Raw genomic sequence first — 19,656 nt, 5'->3', positions numbered from 1 at the left:
TCACCCCGGGGCTCTGTGGGGATAGTGAGCCAGGACCCCACGGATCTCTGGGAGCCAGGGCAGGAGTCCGTGTCTCTCCCCCCTTCCTTGGGTGCACTGAGGTGACACCTGACAGGCCAAGGCTCAGGCCCTGGGTGCTCTGAAACCTGCTGGTGCTGAGGACACGGGGATGCCTTGTTTGGCTGCAGACTTGGGGCCTCTGAGTGGGTGTGGCACTGAGGCTGTGCCTGTGGGTGCACATCCTGCTGTGTGGGAACACCACAGGTGCCTCAGACGTGCAGTGGCTGTGGTCCCCCAGGCCTGTGGAGCCGTGCCAGAGGCGACTGCTTTCAGTTTCAACATTGGGCAGAGTGAACTGAGCTGGCCTGGGGGATCCATAGCAGTCAAGGCTGTCATCATGCACTGCCGTGAGTCTGTGTGGCCAGCCTGTCCCCAGGAGAGTGGTGTGGGTGTTAAGGATGTGTGTTCCATGTGCTTGTCAACCATGTGCAGGGTGAGAGGCTTGGTTCTGATGCTTGTGCTGGTGACCCACTTCCAGGAGGACAGGTGCAGAGTGACCGCCTTTCTGAATACAGACTCGCTGGAAAGCTAGTGAGGCTCTGGCCTTCCTCGTCATTGTGGGGTAGTCAGCTCTTGCCCACATGCAGAGACATTTTGTGTGGTATTCGCACAGTTGGGTGCCCCATAGACCCCGCTGCAAGCTTGCACTCTGATGTTTGGCAGTGGTGTGGCTTCCTTGCACTGGGCTCTTCTGTAATTGCCATGTTCAGGGATGCAGCGAGTGATCGAAGACACAGCAGGGTCGGAGGCGTGCAGAAGAGGAGACCTGCCTTCTGTCTCGGTCTGGCCTGCGGCTGGATGTGCACCTCACCTCTGCCTGGAGTGCTGTGTGCTGACAGCAGAGTACACTGGCTGTGGGGCCAGGGTGGTCCACCTGCCTCCTCTGGCAGCATGGCATAGATAGCCAGGGTACTTCTAGAGGGCTCCACCAAGAGCTGCATCTAGGCAGTGGCTTCCTGGGGCTCGGGAAGGGGTGGAGTCCTGCTGCCCAGAACTTGCCAGCCCAGCCTTAGGGACGTTGACATGTATGGAAACTGCCTGAGAGCACAGTGGGCCACCATGGTGCCCAGCAGGCTGTGATGGTGCCCTTGGTCTAGGTGACCCCACAGTCAGGTGGGGTGACTGCCAGGGACTGTCCCCTCCTCTCCAGTGTCCTCCTCTACAAGGGACAGGGACAGGCCATGGCTAGGCAGGTTGACTTGTCGTCCGGGTGGGTGTAAGTAGTCTCCTGGGGCCCTCAGGAAATGCCCGTGCAGAGTAGAGCACCTGACCGTGCCTTGTGGGCACACCGCTCCTGTGGCGTACGGAGGCTTTTCTTCAGGGGGACCGTGGAGACGTGTTTGAGGGGAGCAGAGCTGGTCTCAGTGTGGAAGGCAGGGCCCACGGTGGCACGTCCTGCAGTGTGCTGCTTGTGGAGGCGAGAGCACTGTCCTGCAGACGGTCAGACTTCGCTGCAGCCTCACAGGTGCTCTGCACATTCCTGTGGGGGGTGCTGTCCAGCACTGGACTCTGCCTCCCCGCCCTCCATGGTGCCTCACTGCGGGCCATCAGGTGGCCTGCGCCTGCCTGCAAGGACAAGTGAGTGGTTGGTCTGTGGCCTGGCCCAGGCTAGGTGTCCTGGAGCCTTAAGGGAACACTTGTGGGCAGGCTGTTGGGCCTGGAGGGGAGCAGAGAGGCTGAGGTGGGTCTCGAGGCTTCTGGGAGCCCCACCACCATGGTCCCAGCCCGGGTCAGCTGCTCTTTCCCAGGATCCCTGTGGCAGGCCCAGTTCTGCTGCCACCCTCACCTCTCTGGGGCCCCTCTCTTGCTTGCTGTGTGCTTCCAGCTGATCCCGTCCAGACTCCTTGGCCAACCTCCAGTTCTGTGGTCCCAGCTGCCGCCTCCTTAGTTGGGGTTGTGTCCTCAGTGCCCTGCAGGGGCCTCCCTGCCTGTGTGTGTGGCTGCTCCTCTTTCCCCATGCTTTAAGGGACTTGTCCCTCCATCTCCATCTGTGTGGTAGCTGGTATGGTTTTGATTCCAGATCGTTCTCAGCTTGGAGAGACCAGTGTGACAGGGAACCTGATGCTGGACTTTGCTTATCTTTGTGTCTTCCTTTGGTTTTTCTCGGGAACTTTGAGATATCCTCGTCTTTGGTGTTCGGGACCTTAACCATGTGGGACTTTCAAGATTTATCCCTGCTGAGCCACAGGGGCTCCTGAATCTTGTTTTCTCTCACCTGTGGGAGTGTCCCCCTCCTCCCAGCATTGCCCCCACCCCCATGATCACGGTTGTCATCCTCTCCCCTTCCACACCTGCGCCCCGTGCGCCTCTTTCCTGGGATTCCTGTTAGTGCTCTGTGCTTGCTGGTTTAGATTCCCGCTCAGCTCATCCTCCCGGCTGCTCTGTGGTACTGTTCTGATGTTCACCTGTGTGAGCCCGGGAGCTGGTCCTTCAGGGCTCATCTGTAGCATCTGATTCCACGTGCATGTCTGAGGTGCTGTGTCCTTCAGGGTCTCCTGGGCTCAGTGTTTCTGTTTGTCTTGGTCATTCTTTTTCTTGCTGCCACTCCTTAACTGGCTGACAAGGTGTCTGTTCATTTATAAGAAAGAGGTGAAGGTAAATTTCAAGTGCATGCAAGAGCGAAGCAACAGATCTGCAGACATATGTGGGCATCAGGTCCTTTCCTCATTCATCCAGGGTCTCTAGAAGCTGCAGAGGACACACACCAGGTGTGAGTTCACCTTGAGAGCATGTGAAGCGATTGTCAGCCAAGTCAGTAAGGAAGCAGGAATTTTGGAAAAGTATGTGGAGCATTTGACAAATAGAGGAATCATTTATTATGCAGAGGCCTCTTACAAATGGAGAGAGACCAGCATAGAGAATGAGCAGACTTCAGGGGAAGCATGGGGAAGAGCAGGCCACCTGCAAGAGGGTGCTCCAGTGCCTAGTGCTTAGGGGATGCAGTTGACAGTGGAAGCAGTTACACTTTTTACGCATGGCAGTGGAAGACAGGGTGGAAGACTGACAGTTCCCTTTACAGAAGAGGCTGCAGGGGGTGGAAATCATCTTGTTCACCTGGGTGAGAAGGTGCAGCCTGGACCCTTCCACTCAGCCCCACTCCCAGGCCAGGCGGCTCTGCCCGGTAGCCTTCTGTGTCCTGTCATGATAGCGCATTGAAAGAGCCCTTTAGTAGGGAAATGAGTACCTGTGCCCTTGTGATGGGGCTCTGCTGCCCTCTGTCCCTCTCACCAGGACCGCAGCTCTTGGGAGGGAGTCCAGGTGGGGGCTTCCCCAGGAGCCAGGCCATTGTGGACCCAGTGAGCAGGGCAGGTGCCAGCTTTCCAAGTTCCATTTGCTTGATGCTGTTCTGTACCTCACAGAGACATCTCCACGGAAAGGGTGGCGAACCAGGATGTGTGAGGGGTGCCCGGCCCTTCAGGGCGCTTTTCTCCTCAGCCCAGTCCCCCGTATCTGTGGGCCTCCTGTCCCTCAGACTGTCACGTCCAAGGATGCCAGCCATGTCTCCTGGGGAAGAGTGCTGTCCTCAGACTGGCCTCTTGTCCTGCAGCAGCCTGGGATTCGTGTGCACCCTGCAGTGCTCTTGGTCAAGAGAGTCACATCTGTCCATAGTCACTGTTTTAGAAATTGACACAAATCTAAAGAAGTTTGTTTAAAGCTAAACAAGCCCATTCCATTTCTTGTATCACATTGTGGTCGTGCACAATGGTGGGACTCATGGTGCCTTATTTGTGCAGATGCTTTTTGGTTTGGTGGATCTCATTTCCCCCTACCTTCCTCTTCCCTCTTCCCCTGATCCGCTTGCTCCACTCTGCGGATCTCTCTTCTGTTGTTATTAGTGTTTTAAACTATGCATTGTAATCACAGGACAATCAAGATTCATGTGTTCTGCTTGTGCATGGACCTACGTGGTTTGGTGCGTTTTGTCCCGGGCCTCTTCCTCCCTCCATTCTGTGTTAACATACTTGGAGAACATGCTGGGAGGAGGAGGTGACTGCTCTGTGTGACAGCAGATGCGGTAGTGAGCCCCTCTGCCCTTAACTGATGAACTCTGAGATGCTGGCTCCTCCTCCCTGCTCCGCACTTGGCCCTGGGCATGCAGCCTCCTGGGAACTCACTATGCCCTGGTCTCACAGAGCAGAGAACATCTTGGTGCTGTGAAGGAGGACATGGCTTCACACTCCCCATCAGGATCTTGGGGACCCCCAGGGAACTCAGGGTGCCATTTCTGTGCAGTGGGGAGCATCACTGGCTGGAGGAGACTTGTCGCCGAGTCGTTTATCATCCCCTGATGACTGTCACTGGTGAGGCTTTCCTGCGGTGATTGGTGTAGCGCCCAGTGCTGTGGAGCAAAAGGAATCATCCTTTACTAGTCTGGCGCTTAAGGGATGTCCAGAGTCTGTTTGTCCCCCTTGGGGTGTCCTGTGGGGCAGTGATGTACCTTGTCTTCTTTAGGGCCTTGCAGCCGTATACTCGGGACAGGTGGTTCTCTGTTGTCTCACGTGGCTCCTGGTGGGTTGAGGTCAGGAGACCTGTGGGACCAGCACTCGGTGCTCAGAGGCCCTGTGCCTCCTGCTACTCTGCCTCTTTTCCCCTGGACTTGCTTAGTTTTGCAGGTAAAGGCAGCAGTGTTGTTTCATCTGGGCGTGTTATCCATTTGGACCCTTGAAGAGTCTTTTTCCTAGAAGTTTGTTTTAGCCTGTGCTGTAGATCACAGGCTAAATGGAGGTGTTTCTCACCCTACGCTATGGAGAGCAGCAGCCCGTTGGCTGTGCACCTGTTGCTGTGTCCCTCTGCTGTCAGGTGCATGGCCCTGCAGACTCTGGTGTGGCATGCTGTCCCTACTCTTCCTCTGTCCTCCTAGCATTGACCTTCAGGTGCCCCCAGCATGGAAGGCACCTAAACCTCAGACCCAATCGCAGTCCTGTGCAGACTTCACTTGTGGATTGTGAACTGCTTCCTTCTTTACCCCCATTAGAACACAGTGAGATGGAATTTCAAGAGTGAGTCTTGTGAAACTGAAATCTAAGTATGTCCTGAGAGCTCGTGGGGAAGAAGTCTCAGGTCGGCCGCCCTGTGGCCAGCTCTCGCAAAGGTACATGCTTGCTGAGCCCAACTGCTGGACCCTACTGCCCGAGGCTCTTTAAGGAAATTTACTGAAGGAAGAGTACGGATTAGAAAGCTCACTACAGAAATATGAAAAATCATGTCAGCAATTTGCTTTTTGATTAAAATTTACTTAGATTTTAACTAATTTTAATAAAATTCAAATTGAAAAACCATTTAATTGAAATACTGAAACTAGAAGTTACCTTGCACGTGTTGTTCTGGCTGACGGTGCTGACCCAGGCCTGGGGACTCGTGTGCTCCTGGTTGAAGGACGTGCCCCCGTGTGGCCTGTTTCTGCAGGTCTTGCTTCAAGAGGGTGAGTCGGCAGTGTTTCTGTGCACAAGCTGATTGTGAGAGGGTAGGGCTGTTGGGTCGGCATCCGCTGCCCAGAAAGTCGAGGTAGACGGCGTTCTCTGAATGGGTCTGTTTTGGCTCTCCCTTGGTAGAGCATGGTCTTGGGTAGTGATCCCCAGTCCCCACGGCACTGTGACATACTCCAGGGTCCCCTGTGAATACGGCACCGCCAGCTCCCAGTGCACCTGTTCTTCCTCCCAGGCCCCTGCATGCCCAGGGGCTCTCCGTCACAACTGCCACCTCAGATTGGTTTCACCTGTGTTGAATCTGTGTTTGTGGGGTCATGCGGCATGCACTGCCTGCGTCTGCTGGACGACTCTTGAAGGAGATCTGTTGTGTGGCTGTCTGGTCGGTGACCTTGATAGGTGCGTACACACTCTGCTGCAGGGTCTGCCCCCAGGTGGCACTGTGTGGGCTTCCGCAGACTCCTGCTCTGCACACTCAGGCCTGCTGAGAGCCCAGCGGTCCACGGCTTCTTTGCTTGTAAGTTCTGGCTGCTTTTTTGGGGGGAGAAAGGGGGTATCCTGTCCCATTTGGTTTAATTTGCATTTCTGTGATCTCAGATGAAGACCATGTGTTTCTGTGGGGACTAAACTTGGAATCCTCTTTTGTCAAGCACCTCTTTGTATCCTTGGCCCATTTGGAAAAAAAAAAAAAAAAAAATTGGGGTAGTCTGCCTTTTTCGTAACGTGGTAAGACTAACATGTATTTTGGTGTCGGCCCTTTGCTGGTGTATCTATGGCAGAATTAGGCTCTTGCTCGGTGGCTGCCTCCTCCCTCTGCTCCCGAGTGCTATTGAGCCAAGGTTCTCCTTCCCCTGCAGGTGAGCTGTCCCTTTCTCTCCTTTGTGGTGGTGGCCTTAGGACCTGCAGGTTCTGATGTGTGGTCTGTGGACAGGGTGCTGCTTGCCCTCTGCTCTTGGGCCTGCTCCATTCCATGCTGCTGGCCACCAGGCGTGCTGTGTGGGTTATAGCTGGAACTTGGTTGCTGGAAGACCTTGTCCCTGTGGACTTGGGTGGGAGCCTTTGCTGTCATTGGATTGGTCTGTTCAGGGATACTCTGTTCTTTGGTGCCTCTGTTCTTATTTCTTACTGAGAAATGTAATAAATCATTACATTTGGTAAAGCCCCCATGTCCTTTGTGTTTTCACGTAAAATTTAAATTAACTTGTCAATTAAAAAAAAATTCTGCAATTTTGATGGAGACTGCATTGACTGCCAGTTAATCTGAGGAAACATTGACCTCTAGCCATATTGGATCTCCAGTTCATGTACACATGGTTTATTCCTTCATTTATTTAGACTTTAATTTCACTTAAAATGTTCTATAGTTTTTTATATAAAGCTTATCTGCACCTTTAAATAGATTGAATCCTGGTCTTCACTGATATCAGATGCTGCTATAAATGGTATCTTCTTTCCAAAGCTGCTTTTCTCCTTGTTGCTGGTTTGTGGAAATCCAGTAGATTTTGGTACATAGACCTTACGCCCAGTAATCCTGTTGGATCCTCGTAGGGGTCTGAGCTGCCCGTGACGACCGTCTGTGCATGGTGACGCCATCCTTCCTTCCTTGCTTGCCTGGCCTTAGGGCCCTGGTGCAGGCCTCAGCACAACTGGGGGTGCAAGTGGGCTTCCTGCCCCAGCTCAGGTGCGCTGGCCTGCTTTCAGCAGAGGAGTTGTGTTGGCTGCCCTGTGCTGGGTGGCTTTGGACTCTCCTGTCTTCAGCATTGGCTGCACCTCCAACAGCCTGGCGTCTGAGGCTGTGCGGGAACCCTCTGTACCTGGCACCACTGTTGTCTTTGCCGGGGGCCAGTGTGTCGGGGAGTGAGATGGAACCAGCTCCTCGCTCTGCCATGTTTCTCTATGGCCACTTAATGCAACTTTTGAAAGAAATCCTCTTAAGGATTTACAGCCTGTAAGACTTCTGCTTTTGGTAAGGTTTATGGCTTATGTTGTGAAAGTAAGTCAACTAAAATTTCAAAATTTCCCAGTTGCGGAAGGGAAGAACAGGTAACCCTGGATCACAGTGTTGGTGAAAGAAATATTAGCACATACTTAAGCCATAGTGACACATTCGGTATCATTTATTCTATATGGAGCAGTGATAAAAATAAAGAGAAGTCTTTGTGTAGGTTTGTGCCCAGTGTCAGAGGCCACCCAGTTAGTGGGACAACCACACCTGTTGTTCTAAAGGTGCTTGTAAATTAGAATTATAGACTTCTCTCTCGGGCTCACTCAAACGTGGGCTTCTTATTTGTGTGGTAAGTTAGGAAGCTAACTGCTGCTTCTGGGTCAGCAGCCTGAGCGCTGGAGCCCTGTTCTTACCCCCCATGGCCAAATCTCTGTGTCTGGCCTCCTGCTCCTGGGAAGAAGGGCTCTCAGATCGTGGGCACAGAGGGTCTGCTGTAGGTTTCCAGAGTGGCTCCTGAGCCTCTGAGTGTCAGATGGTCTCTCAATTCCAGCTCCCCCTGGAATTTGGCTTTCTCAGGAGGCCACAGGCTCTGGTGTGTCCTGGCTTCGAGAGAGCCCTCATCAGTGGCTCCAGGGAGTGACCATTTCTGGCTGAGAAGGACCCTGGAGCTGGGCGTGTCCCTAAGTGGAGGACTGTGTCCTCTGAGCGTTCCTCAGCTGCTGTGCGTGCTGCTGTCACCTTCGCCTGTCCAGCCTGCATGCCAGACTGCACGGTGCGGAGACCCTCAGTGGGCTTCTGTTTCCCTTGTTCTGAAAAGCCCTCCGTTCTGAGCGAAGCGCAGTGCTGAAGCAGCTCCTGGTGAGGGTGCCGTGGCGAGCCGTCCTCGGAGGGTACGGTTGGTTTGTGCCTCGCAGCCTTGGTGAGGGGGCGTGGCTGCAGCGGCAGCGGGTGTGGACTCTGGGAAGCTGCTGCTGCCGCCCGGTTGGCTTGGGTTGGCTTGGCTTTGCCCTTGTGTCGGTTTTCCAGGGCACAAAGGCTGTCTTTTTTTTAACGAGAAAAATACATCCGAATTCTGTAAAATACTACATTTAAACTACAAATATCTTTATAAACACATTTTTTCACTTAAATTTTTATTTCTTATCCAAAAAATAGATAGTTAAAACCCACCAGGATGTGGGAGAACCCGGGGTGAACACAGACGCTGGGCAGCCGGCTGACTAGTTACCAGAGCGTCCCTCTCGCTGTGGGTGTGCAGCAGGTCACCTGCCAGGCAACCAGGCAGGGGGCATAGGCTGAAGACCCCAGAGCTGGCGAACATGGCGCCAGCCTCAGAGGAGGTCCCCTGGGGTGCAGGGTGGAGGGCCGGAAGCTCCTGCTTGTGGACGGCTTGGAGTGAGTCGGGCCATTATAGACCGTAGGCTCTTGTTACGGGAGAAAGTTAAAAATCAGGCGAGAAAAGGAAAGGGGGACAGACACGGAACCCCGATTTTGGATTGGAGCATGAGGTTTCGGTGTAAAATGAAAAAGTCAGTAAATGTTAAAAGCAGAACAGAAAACCACAAAAATGCCAAAAAATGGGGTGGAGGCTTGTCAGGAAAACACAAGGAGCTCTACCGGAGGGAGCTCTGGATGCCCGCAGCGCGCACAGGGGCAGCCGTGGTGCTGGCCATCAGCAGGGCAGCAGCCGCGTCCCGGGAAGGGCCAGCGCTTGGGGTCGACCAGCACAGGAGGGCTGACAGGAGTGTCTCCAGGGCCGGCAGTTTGGCCGAGGGTCAGGTTCCTCGGTGTGCCCCCAAAGCCCTGCCGCTGCCGTGGCTGGCCCCTCTGGTCCCCCTGCGGTCAGTGTGTGTCTTCACTTGCTTTTCATGATCTGTCTGACTGGAGCCTTATCAATATTTTGCTTCAAGAAATTCTGTTAGATTTAGTGCTTTTTCTCTTTCCCATTGCATTGATATCTGATCTTTGCTATTATCTCTTTTTCTGCTTCTTTTGGGTTCAATTTGATTTTTTTTCTGATTTTTTAAAGTGAAACCTGAGACCACTGAGCTGAGGTTTTCTAATACAGGCATCCAACACTAACTTCCCTTCAAACCCTGCACATTTTCATATGTTGTCTCTTCATTTTTATTCATTTCAATACACTTTCCAATTTGTTTTAATTTTCCCTTGACTTGTGAAGTATCTTTATTTAGTTAGCAAATATTTGGGGGCTTTCAGGTATCTTTCTGTCATTGTTTTCTGACTTAATATCCATCCGGTCAGAGAATGCCTGCCCGAGGCCTGGGGTTTGCGGAGCCTCGCGTGGTCTGAGGGGCGGTGCCAGGCGCCCGCTCTGCATGCCTGGAGGAGAGCAGGGGCGCGTCTGGTGGTGTCCCTTCCTCCTGCGCCTGTCTGCTTGTTCTGGCAATGACCGTGATTGCTGTGGGGACCTCCCTGCTGTGACTGCTGCGATGTCCCCTTCTCCATGAGCGCCTCTGCTCCTGCCTCAGGGCTGAAGCGCTGTCTGCAGGAGTGGAGGTGCTGGCCCATCACCCCACTGCCCTTGCTCCTCATGCACCCCTCTTACATCTGCTTTGCCTTACACGAACGTAACCCTACAGCTTTCGTTTGAGATAGTGTTTGCATGTTTTTCTGTCTTTACTTTTAATCTGTTTGTGCCTTTTCACAAATTTCAACATTGCTTCCTGGCAGGGAGACAGGCTGAAGCATGTTCTGGAGCATTACAGAGTGCACTTAGACTGAGCCGCAAGTCCTGCAGGCCAGTCCTGTGGTCCAGGCCAGGGCAGGAAACGGGCTGCTTCAGGAGCAGCAACTGGGTCTGAAGTGCTCTGCAGACTGGCTCTATTATGAAATATGTGCTCTGCTCTGAAGGCCATTTTCAGCTTCTTTATCCAGCCCTGCAGACTTTGCTCTAGTTGGCTGTCTGGACAGTTGGACGTGGTCATATTTGCAGTGAGCTTCGTTGTCCCTGATTTTGTGACTTAGGAGCTTCAGTTCTTCCTTTCAGCCTCTTCATCAAACTGTTGTCACCTTTTTTGAGTGGTAAAATTCTACATTAATAGAACTTTAAGAATATAACATTTTTTTTGGACTGTGGTAATGTGTTTTTTAGTTACTACTGATTTTTGTAGTACGCTGGTTACAAAATAACATAGTTTAGAAGCCTCCAACCTTATTTTTCTCCTAAGCTCTAGTAATTTTAGTGTACAGTTTCTCTGAGTGTGAGGTTCTTCCAGAACATACATATTGTCTTGTAGCAGAAACTCCTGGGTTCTGTTTAATCTGCAGATGGGAGAAGAAAAAGTTTCTTCTGGGTCTGGCCATTCTGCAGAAAGCCTGCCAGACACTGGGTACTTGGCTAGGAGCCAGACATGTGGACTTGCTGGAGCCAGGGGCCTGAGAAACAGTTGGCCAAGATGAGGGGGAGCAGAGTGTGGCAGGGGAGAGCAAGACAGCCCCTGGTTGCCCTCAGGTCTGGAAGAGCTGTTCTTCCAAGATACTGAGGACCTGTCAGAAAGGCGGCTCAGAAGGTGGGGCAGAGGGAAGTATCCTGGAATGTCTATGAATGTATTTCTGAAAGTGACATAAAATCTAAATCAGGACATTTTCAAAAGACCGCCAGGAGAAGACACAGTTGTAGATACAGGAGCTTGGGATCATGAGGGGGCAGGCTGAGTGGAAGAGATAAGGATGAGTCATCAAGAAAGGCTTAATTAAACTCTGTATCAGAAGCCATGAAGAATCAAGGTGAGATTGTGGGAAGTAGCAGCTACAGTCATGCTGGGAACATACTAGAGGGGCTGCCCAGAAATGCAGAATAAACAGCAAATGTGTCAGTGGTGAGAGGGGCCAGATCCAATGGGGAGGTTCCAGCCCATAGCATAGGAATCTGTGAGTGAGCCAGAACAAGTTTAATAAAAATAATAATTAAAGATGTAATTGAAGAGCATTTTCCTGAGCAGAAAGACCAGTATGTTTTCAGAGGGTCATGCTTTGAGCAAAATAAATGAGACTCTTACCCATCATCTTCTGAGAACATTTTGTGAATTTCAAGGTTAAAGACATGCTAGCAGAATCCAGGCAGAAGAAAGCGACAACATCATCATCAAAACTTGATTCTCCAAAGTTTACCTTGGTGGGTACTACAGTCAGGCCTACCTAAGAGTTCCAGGCATGGGGATTAATGTCTGAAAGGCTTGAGGGGGACATCTTGGTGATCTAAGGCTTTTATACCCAGCCAAGATATGTGTATGTGTGTGTGTGTGAGGATGCTGTGTCCTCTGAGATTTACAAAGCTTTGCAGAATTACAAATTTATGTTATCTTTAAGAAAGTTTCTTTCAGACCAAGAGTTGAATAAAAATTTTGAACCTAAGATTAGTGTCACTGTGTTGTCTAAGAAAATAACCAGATACAAATCAGTGCTTATAATAAGACAAATCACAGAGTTGTAGTTAATGTAAAATTGGAAACTACCTGAACAGCTGCCTGCGGGGGCAGCCCTTGACACATGAATCGGTTAGGGTTCTTCAGTTATAGTCCTTGGTGGGGAGGGGGTGGATTCTTGACTGACTAGATGAGGCATAGGAATTCATGGCATCCTTAAAGGAAGAGGCTCCATAGATGCCCCCATCAGTCAGGAGTCTTGGGAGGCACCTTTGAACTTGCCTCTGGGGCTCTTTGTGGTGAGTGGTCCTTTGAGGACTCAGGTTTTGGGAAGACTCTGGTAAATCTGTCTGAGAACAGTGGGGAACACTCCAGTGGGGGGGCAGTGCCTCCTCACGCAAGCACTGTTAGTGTCGCGGAAACTGCCGGTGGGGAGTAGGAGCTGTGTGAGCAGTTGTTCCTGTGGGCAGGAGGCGGAGCTGTGTCGGCCTCTGTCCTCTGTCCACACAGGGATGCGAGGACTCGCCTGGGAGGACCGTGCATTACATTTAAAGTGAAGAGCGAGTTCTGAGAAAGTGCTAGTTGTGAGGACAGAAATGTAGGGAAGGGTTCAGGATCTCGTGCTGAGTGGGGGAAGCTGATGAATGAACTCCTGTGGCGGCAGCCATGTGAGCGCCAGCCTGTGCCGCGCAGGCTGGGTGGGCGGCATCGCGGAGAACCTGGTGGGGCGGCTGAGAGGGATTTCTCTGTTAACATGTTTCCCTTCACATTTATTGCACAAAATAATGTAGTTCTGAATAGATTTGTAACAGTTTGAGGATAGTGAGCCGCTTCCTTCCAAAGGCCTGCTGCTGGGGAAGCTTCCGCCACGGCTCTAGATGAGAGAGTCCAAGGCCGGGTTTGTCCCCAGGGTACATTGGTCCCTTCTGGAGGCATTTTTGTTGTCATCCTGGAGGGCGTGCTCCTGGCATCTGTTGGGTGGAAGCCAGAGTGCTGCTGGGAGTCTTATGGTCATAGACGACCCCACACCGCAACGGCTGAGCTCCTCGCATGGTGTTGCTACGACTCTCCATCAGCATCTTTGCACGTGTGTGATTTGCGAACAAAAATCCCTCCAGTTTGTTTTGGTGGAAACGGCTCCACTTGAGCTGTTCACCCATCCCTGGTGGAAGCAGGAGTGAAGAGGTGAATGGTGTTCCTCGTCAGATCCGCTTTCCAGGCGAGGCCTCCGAGCCCTAACTGGCCTCTCTTTTCTAACTGTGCAGGTCATCTTCAGGAAGCCGGGTGAAGACCTCTGCTCTGTGTGGATCACGTGGCTCTGAGACGCTGTCCGTGAGGCTCGGAGTTTGCGCGGCTGCGGCCCTCCCCTCCAGGTTTCTGTACTTGTGTGCTGGTGGAGTTTGGAGCTCTCTGGTGCTCTGGTTTACGTGGGGATTTTGAGCCATTTTGAATCGTTAAAGGTGCAGACACTCGCTGCTAGCAATGAGCTCCCAAAGCCATCCAGGTAAGGCCTACCTCCTCCATTCTCTGCACACGGGGTCTTCTTTACAGAGGGCATGGATGGGGCTGTCTGCGTACCTTGCTGACCACGTCTCACTCTGTCTTCCCTGACAATGGCCAATCGTAGTTCACTGCCGTACCACGTGCAGGTAGCTTGGTGTTTTTTCATCTCAGTGATGGGGGTCTGGTGCGGATTTGGGAGCAATTGTTTTGATTTGCAGGCTGACTTGAGTAGCAGTTTCCTTGATGCCAGGAGAAAAGAACTGCTCTTGAGCAAGGTGAAGTCTGAAGGTTGGCTTGTGATTTTTAGTTAGTTGCTCATTCCAGAGTTTCTTGTTGAGGTGCTTTGGTAGTGGGAATGCTTCCTTGGTGGTCCTGGGTGGAGTGTGGAAGGAGCCTATGCTGTGCACACATAGGAGTTGCTTGTGGAGTCTGTGGTTTGCTACAGGGTGCTCCTGCACAGTATTAGGGTTGTAGGGAGGAAGGGGTTTATCCAAGGTCACAGAGCTGGGAGTGGTTGAATGGAACTGGTCCTCAGCTCCTGGGGCATGTGGGGGCACAGACAGGGCTTCACACCTTAAGACTTGGAAAGTCGTGGTACACACACTGCACTAAGCCTGGGGAGCCCTGCCCGTTGTGCCTCAAGGTGTGGGCTTCTCTAGGAGGCACCATTGCCAGCTGCCTTCCTCCAGCCACCCGAGGCATGTGGCCCGTAGGGTGCACAGAGTCAGCATCTGCCCACAGCTAGACAAGAAGCTGGACCGATGGCAGGACCCCGTCCAAGCCCTGCGCCTCTGTCTGTGCAGCTCCCCGTGCGATTGCGCAGAATGGCACCTACGCCTCTTGGCGTGGCCACCTTTCCGGAAAGCTCTGGAGGGCAGGGTCCAGGCTTTATCTAGATATGATTCAAAGTGTTCATGTATTGATTGATAAGAAGAAGTGGATCATGATCGCTACAGGGAAAACGTGAGCTCTGTGGACCGAGGTGCACTGGTGGGCGTGGCGCATGGCTCTGTCTCTGCTCTGGAGCTGGGGTGTGCCTCTTTCCTGCGTGTGAACGTGAGTGTTATGTGTATGTGCATTTTACAGGGCTTAATCCTGTATGTGGGGTTCTGTGTTTGTTTTCCCCATTTAAATGTATTATGAGCATCTTTGATGTAAGTACGTATATAAATCTAATGTTCTTTTTGATAGCTTGTAAATGGCTATTTATGTGGTTGCAGCACTTTTTATAACAGCCTTAAGTTGACATTAAACAATTGCTATATGTGTATTTTGTGCACTTACATGGGACAGATTCTAAGAAGCAACTGCTGGGTCAGCAGACGTGTTTTAAAATGTCTTCCGGTTTGCCCTGAGGTCGCCCGGAAGCGCGTCTCAGCGGTCTCCCTGATGATGCTTCAGGAGGAGCTGTGCTTTCCCTACTTTGCGACGCAGTAAGTAGTGCTGGGCAGGCTGGATCTCTTTGATTTTTGTTAGGGCTGGGGAAGTTATTTTGCCCCCCTTCTGTTTAAGTGGGGATGCACACTTCGGTATGATCTGGTGTAGGCGCCGTCAGGTTCTGTGTCTGCCATCCAGACGTCTGAAGAAAGGTGTGCCCTTCTTCTTTTACCTGAAGAAGAGCGTATGCAATGGTCCTGTGTTCAGTGCTCCTGGGCACTGTGGTGCGTCTGCCCTGGAGTCTCCGCCACTGTTGCCATGCTTCACAAATCTGGGTAGCTTTCCCTTTTATTTTTTTACATCTCTGATTTCTGGGGAAAGTGAATTTTTCTTCTGTGATTATAGTTTCATGATATTCCATTTCCTCTATGAATCATTTTGTAATCTGTGTTTCAGTTGGTTTCTTTGGTGCTTAGAATGAATGGCTGTTGTTTTGGTAGACCAGGTCCCTTATCAAAGTACAATGTCTTTCTCTTTATTGAATATTTATTTGCCCAGTAGTTTACTTTTTTTCATAAAAATATTTCTGCACTGGTTTCTTAGAGCGTCTCCCATGGCCTTTTCTGGATGGTTCCTGGCTTCTTGTCTAAGTCGTCTCTCTAAACTGGACAGCTGGGCATTAGCCCTGATCCTCTGGGAGTCTTTACCTTCTGGCGAGGATTTTCGCTCATGGATCTGCATTCATTTCCCTGGCCTGCTGGGCGCTGTGTGGCACTGCCAGTTGCGGCCCTCCGCTGTGCCCTTGGCAGTGGGGCCTGGTGAAGAGAGGGCAGGGCCGCATGCCTGTGTGGTGGTGTGCTGGGCCGAGGGCACTGCTGCTTCTCCCTGCACCCACGCACAGCTCCCCAGCACTGGTCGCCAGCCCCTGCTGCTTCATCCAGCACCGTGCTGGCCTGGCCCACCGCCTTTGCCAGGCTGCTGTAAGTCCTTGCTGGTGACCGTCTGCCCATCAGAGCGATTCCATCAGGGTTATGGTTTCCAGGAAATCCTCCAAGGTTCCTGTCAGCTGATGTACCTGCTCACCCACTGTGAAGCTGTAGATCTTTCCACAATTTTATTTTTATTTTGTCATTTTAGTGGATTTTAGGGAGGAACAGAAATAATACCCAGTCCTCAATTTACTGTCTCTTTCCTCCTTTCTTCCCTAGCTCCTTTCCTTCTTTTCTCCTACTCTCCCCTTCTCCCTCCTCCCTCCCTCCCTCTTTCCTCCCTTCCTTCCCTCTCTCTGCTGAGGATCAAGCCCAGGACGTAGGACGTCGAGCATGCTGAGTACATGCTCTACCACTGAGCTTTAACCCCCACCCTCCATCTGCCATCTTGAACAGATTTCTAGACGTTCAGGCAAAGATGGGGACTTGCCCTTTCGTTCTTTTCCTCATGCCTGGGAGGAGAGTCCTCTCCAGTGCTCAGTTGCAGCCGCGGGCTCGTCTTTGCACAGCGTGCCCAGGGTCCTTTCTCCTGGCTGGCTTCTGTCTGCAACCTTGCCTGCCTGCCTACTCAGCCCTGCTCTGTGGCCTGGGCAGTGCTGCAGCACCTCCAGCCCGCAAGATGCAGCTGCCGTTGGCTCTCTCACCTTAGCAGTGCAAGCTGGCTTTGCCCTGAAGATAAAGCAGCCTTTTTATTTTATGTGTGTAAGTCGTCTTTCCCCTGTTTTTCCTTTACACTCCCTCTGGTGCCGGGTGAGGTATGCGTTATGATTTTATTGCCGTTCGTTCTGAACTTTGCCAGAGCCAGGCCCTGGCTCTTTGACGTAAGAGCCGCTTAGCTGTTGGGATTTATTGCCCTAAATGACTGTTTCTGGTGCTGTGAGCAGCCTGGGGAGAAGCTTGGGTTGACGGTGCTTGTGAGAATCTCTTTGGAGGGTGGCTCTGAAAGACCCTTCTTGCCCAGCCCAGTGCTGCAGCCTTTCCCAGTTGCAGTGTGCAGGGACAGGCTGGGAGGAATGCACAGGCACAGAGTGCATTGGAGGTGCGTCCCCAGTGCAGCCCAAGAGCAGGGGTCAGTTGCCTGCATGGTCTGCCCATGGCACAAGCAGTTTCTCCTTCCTCGTTTCCCGCCAGTGACCCTTGCCTTATCTTCCCTTGGGTTAAGCTCGCCTAGGATCTTAGTGCCTGGCCACCGACCCTGCAGTGTGCCCACCTGTCATCTGGACACCCCTGCCTGGAGCGTCCTGCGAGAAGCACTCTGACTCTCAGGGAGCCCACGATAGAGTGCTGGATGTATTCCTGCCCCCGAGTGAGGCCTCGATGGGAAGCTGGTCAGGCGGGGTCCATGTCCTTCAGACCTTCAGGGTCCTGCCCCTCCCGGGATCTTGGCTGGAAGTGTGGGTAGTGTTCAGTTAAAAACAAAGTCACGTCTTGAGGGAAGTGTGTATAATTCAAGATCAGTGCTTTAATTTGGACTACATTCTGTGCAGTTTGAAGCACCGTGTCCACATGAAAGCCGCTCAACTCTGTCAACAATAGCGTAGTGATTTGCGAGTGCAGGTCTTCTGATTTCTGCCAGCCACTGTCAAGGTCCATCTCGTGAGTCTCCCAGAAGGCTCTGCCTTCTGGTGGGGCTGAACTGGGGCCTGGGGTCCTTCAGGCTCCACATTCTGTTCTTCATTTGTCTGATCTAGATTGAATCTGTTTATTTCAACAGGTTTGACTGCCAAAGGTTATTATATGTTAATACAGAAATTGTCTCACGAAGGAATATTTATTTAGTATTTGCCTCATCTTCTGCAATGGTTGAATATTTCAGGAATAGTGCCAGTGTTTAAGGGGAGAAAGTGGATTTTGTGGTCCTGGGATTGACACTGATGTCAGTTCTGAACTACTGTGACAAGCGGGTCGTGGACCCCGTGGGAGGGTCTAGAGGCAGTTCTGGAATTGAGTGGCCAGAGAGACCCACGCCTTGGCCCTTGGAGAGCTGTGTAGGAGCAGGTAGAGCCAGCTGGGTGGAGGCCTGGGAGCAAGGGGACAGGGCCTGAGTTCAGAGGGCTGGGGAGTGGCGGGCCACAGTCTGAGGAGCTGCTTCCTGGCCATCCAGGGAAGGCACAGGAAAGGCCCAGCATCTGGTGGACGTGGGGGATCTGGGCAGTGGGGATGTGAGATTGAGGCAAGAACAGGGGACTGTAGGCCGCTGGTGTAGAGAAGGACACAGAGGCCTCAGGCAGTCGACTGAAGTCCAGCGGGCACGTGTGGTCCTTGGAGGCCCATCTGCTTCCTGGGAGGAGGCTGCCCACTGTTCCTGTGTATTCCGACACCCGCTGCGGCCAGCCCATCCTCTGGCTCCTCCAGCCACCCGCAGGGCGGCACCCACAGCTCTCCATCTGTCCCCCAGCTTCTCCACACCGTCATCATCTGGCTCTTAATCAGTCGAGATTTGTTCTGGAAATCATGGACATAAGGACTTATTTTTCAACATACTTCTTTTTTTTTCAACCCTCAAATTGTGTTTTGTCTTTTAAAAATCATGAATTCTCAGTTGCAATGAAGAGCTCAGAAAGCCCACTGTCAATGGCGCGTTGATGGCTTGTTTTGGCACTTCTCTGAGGATTCTTATGCAGTTTGTGGAACATTTGCATTTGTGTCCTTTTTTCAAAGCCACCATTGTCGAAATGCAGATTTCTGAGTTCTGAGATGCTGAATGTTGGATGATTAATGATATTGAAATTTAAGAATGAACTCCTGGTATGTATTTGACATGGAAAACCCCATACGAGAATCATTAGAAGCCATTGAGCACAGCGTGGCGGCGGAACAGAAAGGCCATAATTGCGGCGCCTGGTGGTGGGGGCAGGTCGTACGTGGACAGGTGTGCAGATGCGCAGCCGCCTCCACTCGCAGGCTGGGCAAGGCTGGGAGCTGCCTCTGTTCAACGTAGTCATTTAAAACTTGCGGTACCAAGAGGTTGGCAATGATTGCTGGCTTGTTCCGGTCAGCTTGCAGGACCAGAACGGGCGGCATGCGTTTCTGGCTGTGCCCTCCTGTTGCTGCACTTGTGTGACTGGTGGCCCTGAAGTGGGCTGGAGCGCCACCGTCACCCACTGTGCGGGTGAGGACACTGATTTGGGGCCGTCACGCCCAGGCTGGGGCCGGACAGCAGGCAGAGGTGGCTGGACTTAGAATCCAGTCTCCTGTCCCTGAGGGACATGCACTGCGCTGTGTGCAGAACACTGGGCACTTGGAGCCAGGTGGGCAGGAGCAAAGGCCTCCCCTTTGGATGGTTTGTGCCATGAGAGGGGGCGGCCAGGGCATGGAAGCCCCCAAAGGCTGTGTGGATTTAGGGAGATGTTCCTCCACGACGGGTGGCTAGCTGAGTGGGGCCTGGCCGAGGAAGTTAGGGCTCAGCGAGGCAGGAGGGCATGGGCTTAGGGGTCAGGAGGGTCTGGGCAGGAAGGGCTGCTAAGGTCTGTGGGGCTGTGACTTGTCACCCCCTGTTCAGTGACCCTGCCCTCATGGTGGGCATGGGGAAGGGATCCTGGCCTTCCGGTGTCTGGCACCCTGGCCCTGTGTTGGTGCCACCTGGTGTTGAACTGGGCGTCAGTGAGCCTGGTCAGCTGTCCTGGAGTGCTGGGCCTCTGTTGTTGGCACTGCATCTCGCGTATTTCTGTGCGCTGTCTCTGAGCTCTCTTTGCTAGTCTTCAGAAAGCTGGATTGGAGGAGTTGACCAGGCCCCCTGATGTACTATATCAGCGTGGACATTGTGGTTGAAACATCATTTTACTTCTACTCAGCGGCATTCTTTTGCCTAGTTTATGAATACATGTAATAAATGGGTGCTTTTATGAAAACTGTAGTGCTTTAGATAGAAATCAAATGGGGCAACGAAGCCTCCTGGAATCACATCTGACTTTGTGTTTTCTGACTTGAATGCTTTTAACCTCTTAATCAAGGAGACCTTGGGATCA

General features: G+C 52.2%; 1 protein-coding gene across 1 annotated transcript in view; it reads left to right on the top strand.

Annotated features, from left to right (window-relative positions):
* The window catches only part of HDAC4 (histone deacetylase 4), a 255,976-nt gene that overhangs the window by 18,002 nt on the left and 218,318 nt on the right, over positions 1-19,656 (top strand). Inside the window, 1 exon segment of the mRNA XM_079133930.1 lies at positions 13,085-13,323. Coding sequence (XP_078990056.1) covers positions 13,302-13,323 — 22 coding nt within the window. The 5' untranslated portion in view covers positions 13,085-13,301.

The sequence above is a fragment of the Sciurus vulgaris genome (genome assembly GCF_902686455.1).
Source record: "Sciurus vulgaris genome assembly, chromosome: 3".
Lineage (NCBI taxonomy): Eukaryota > Metazoa > Chordata > Mammalia > Rodentia > Sciuridae > Sciurus > Sciurus vulgaris.
This window is presented reverse-complemented; position numbering and strand designations above follow the sequence as displayed.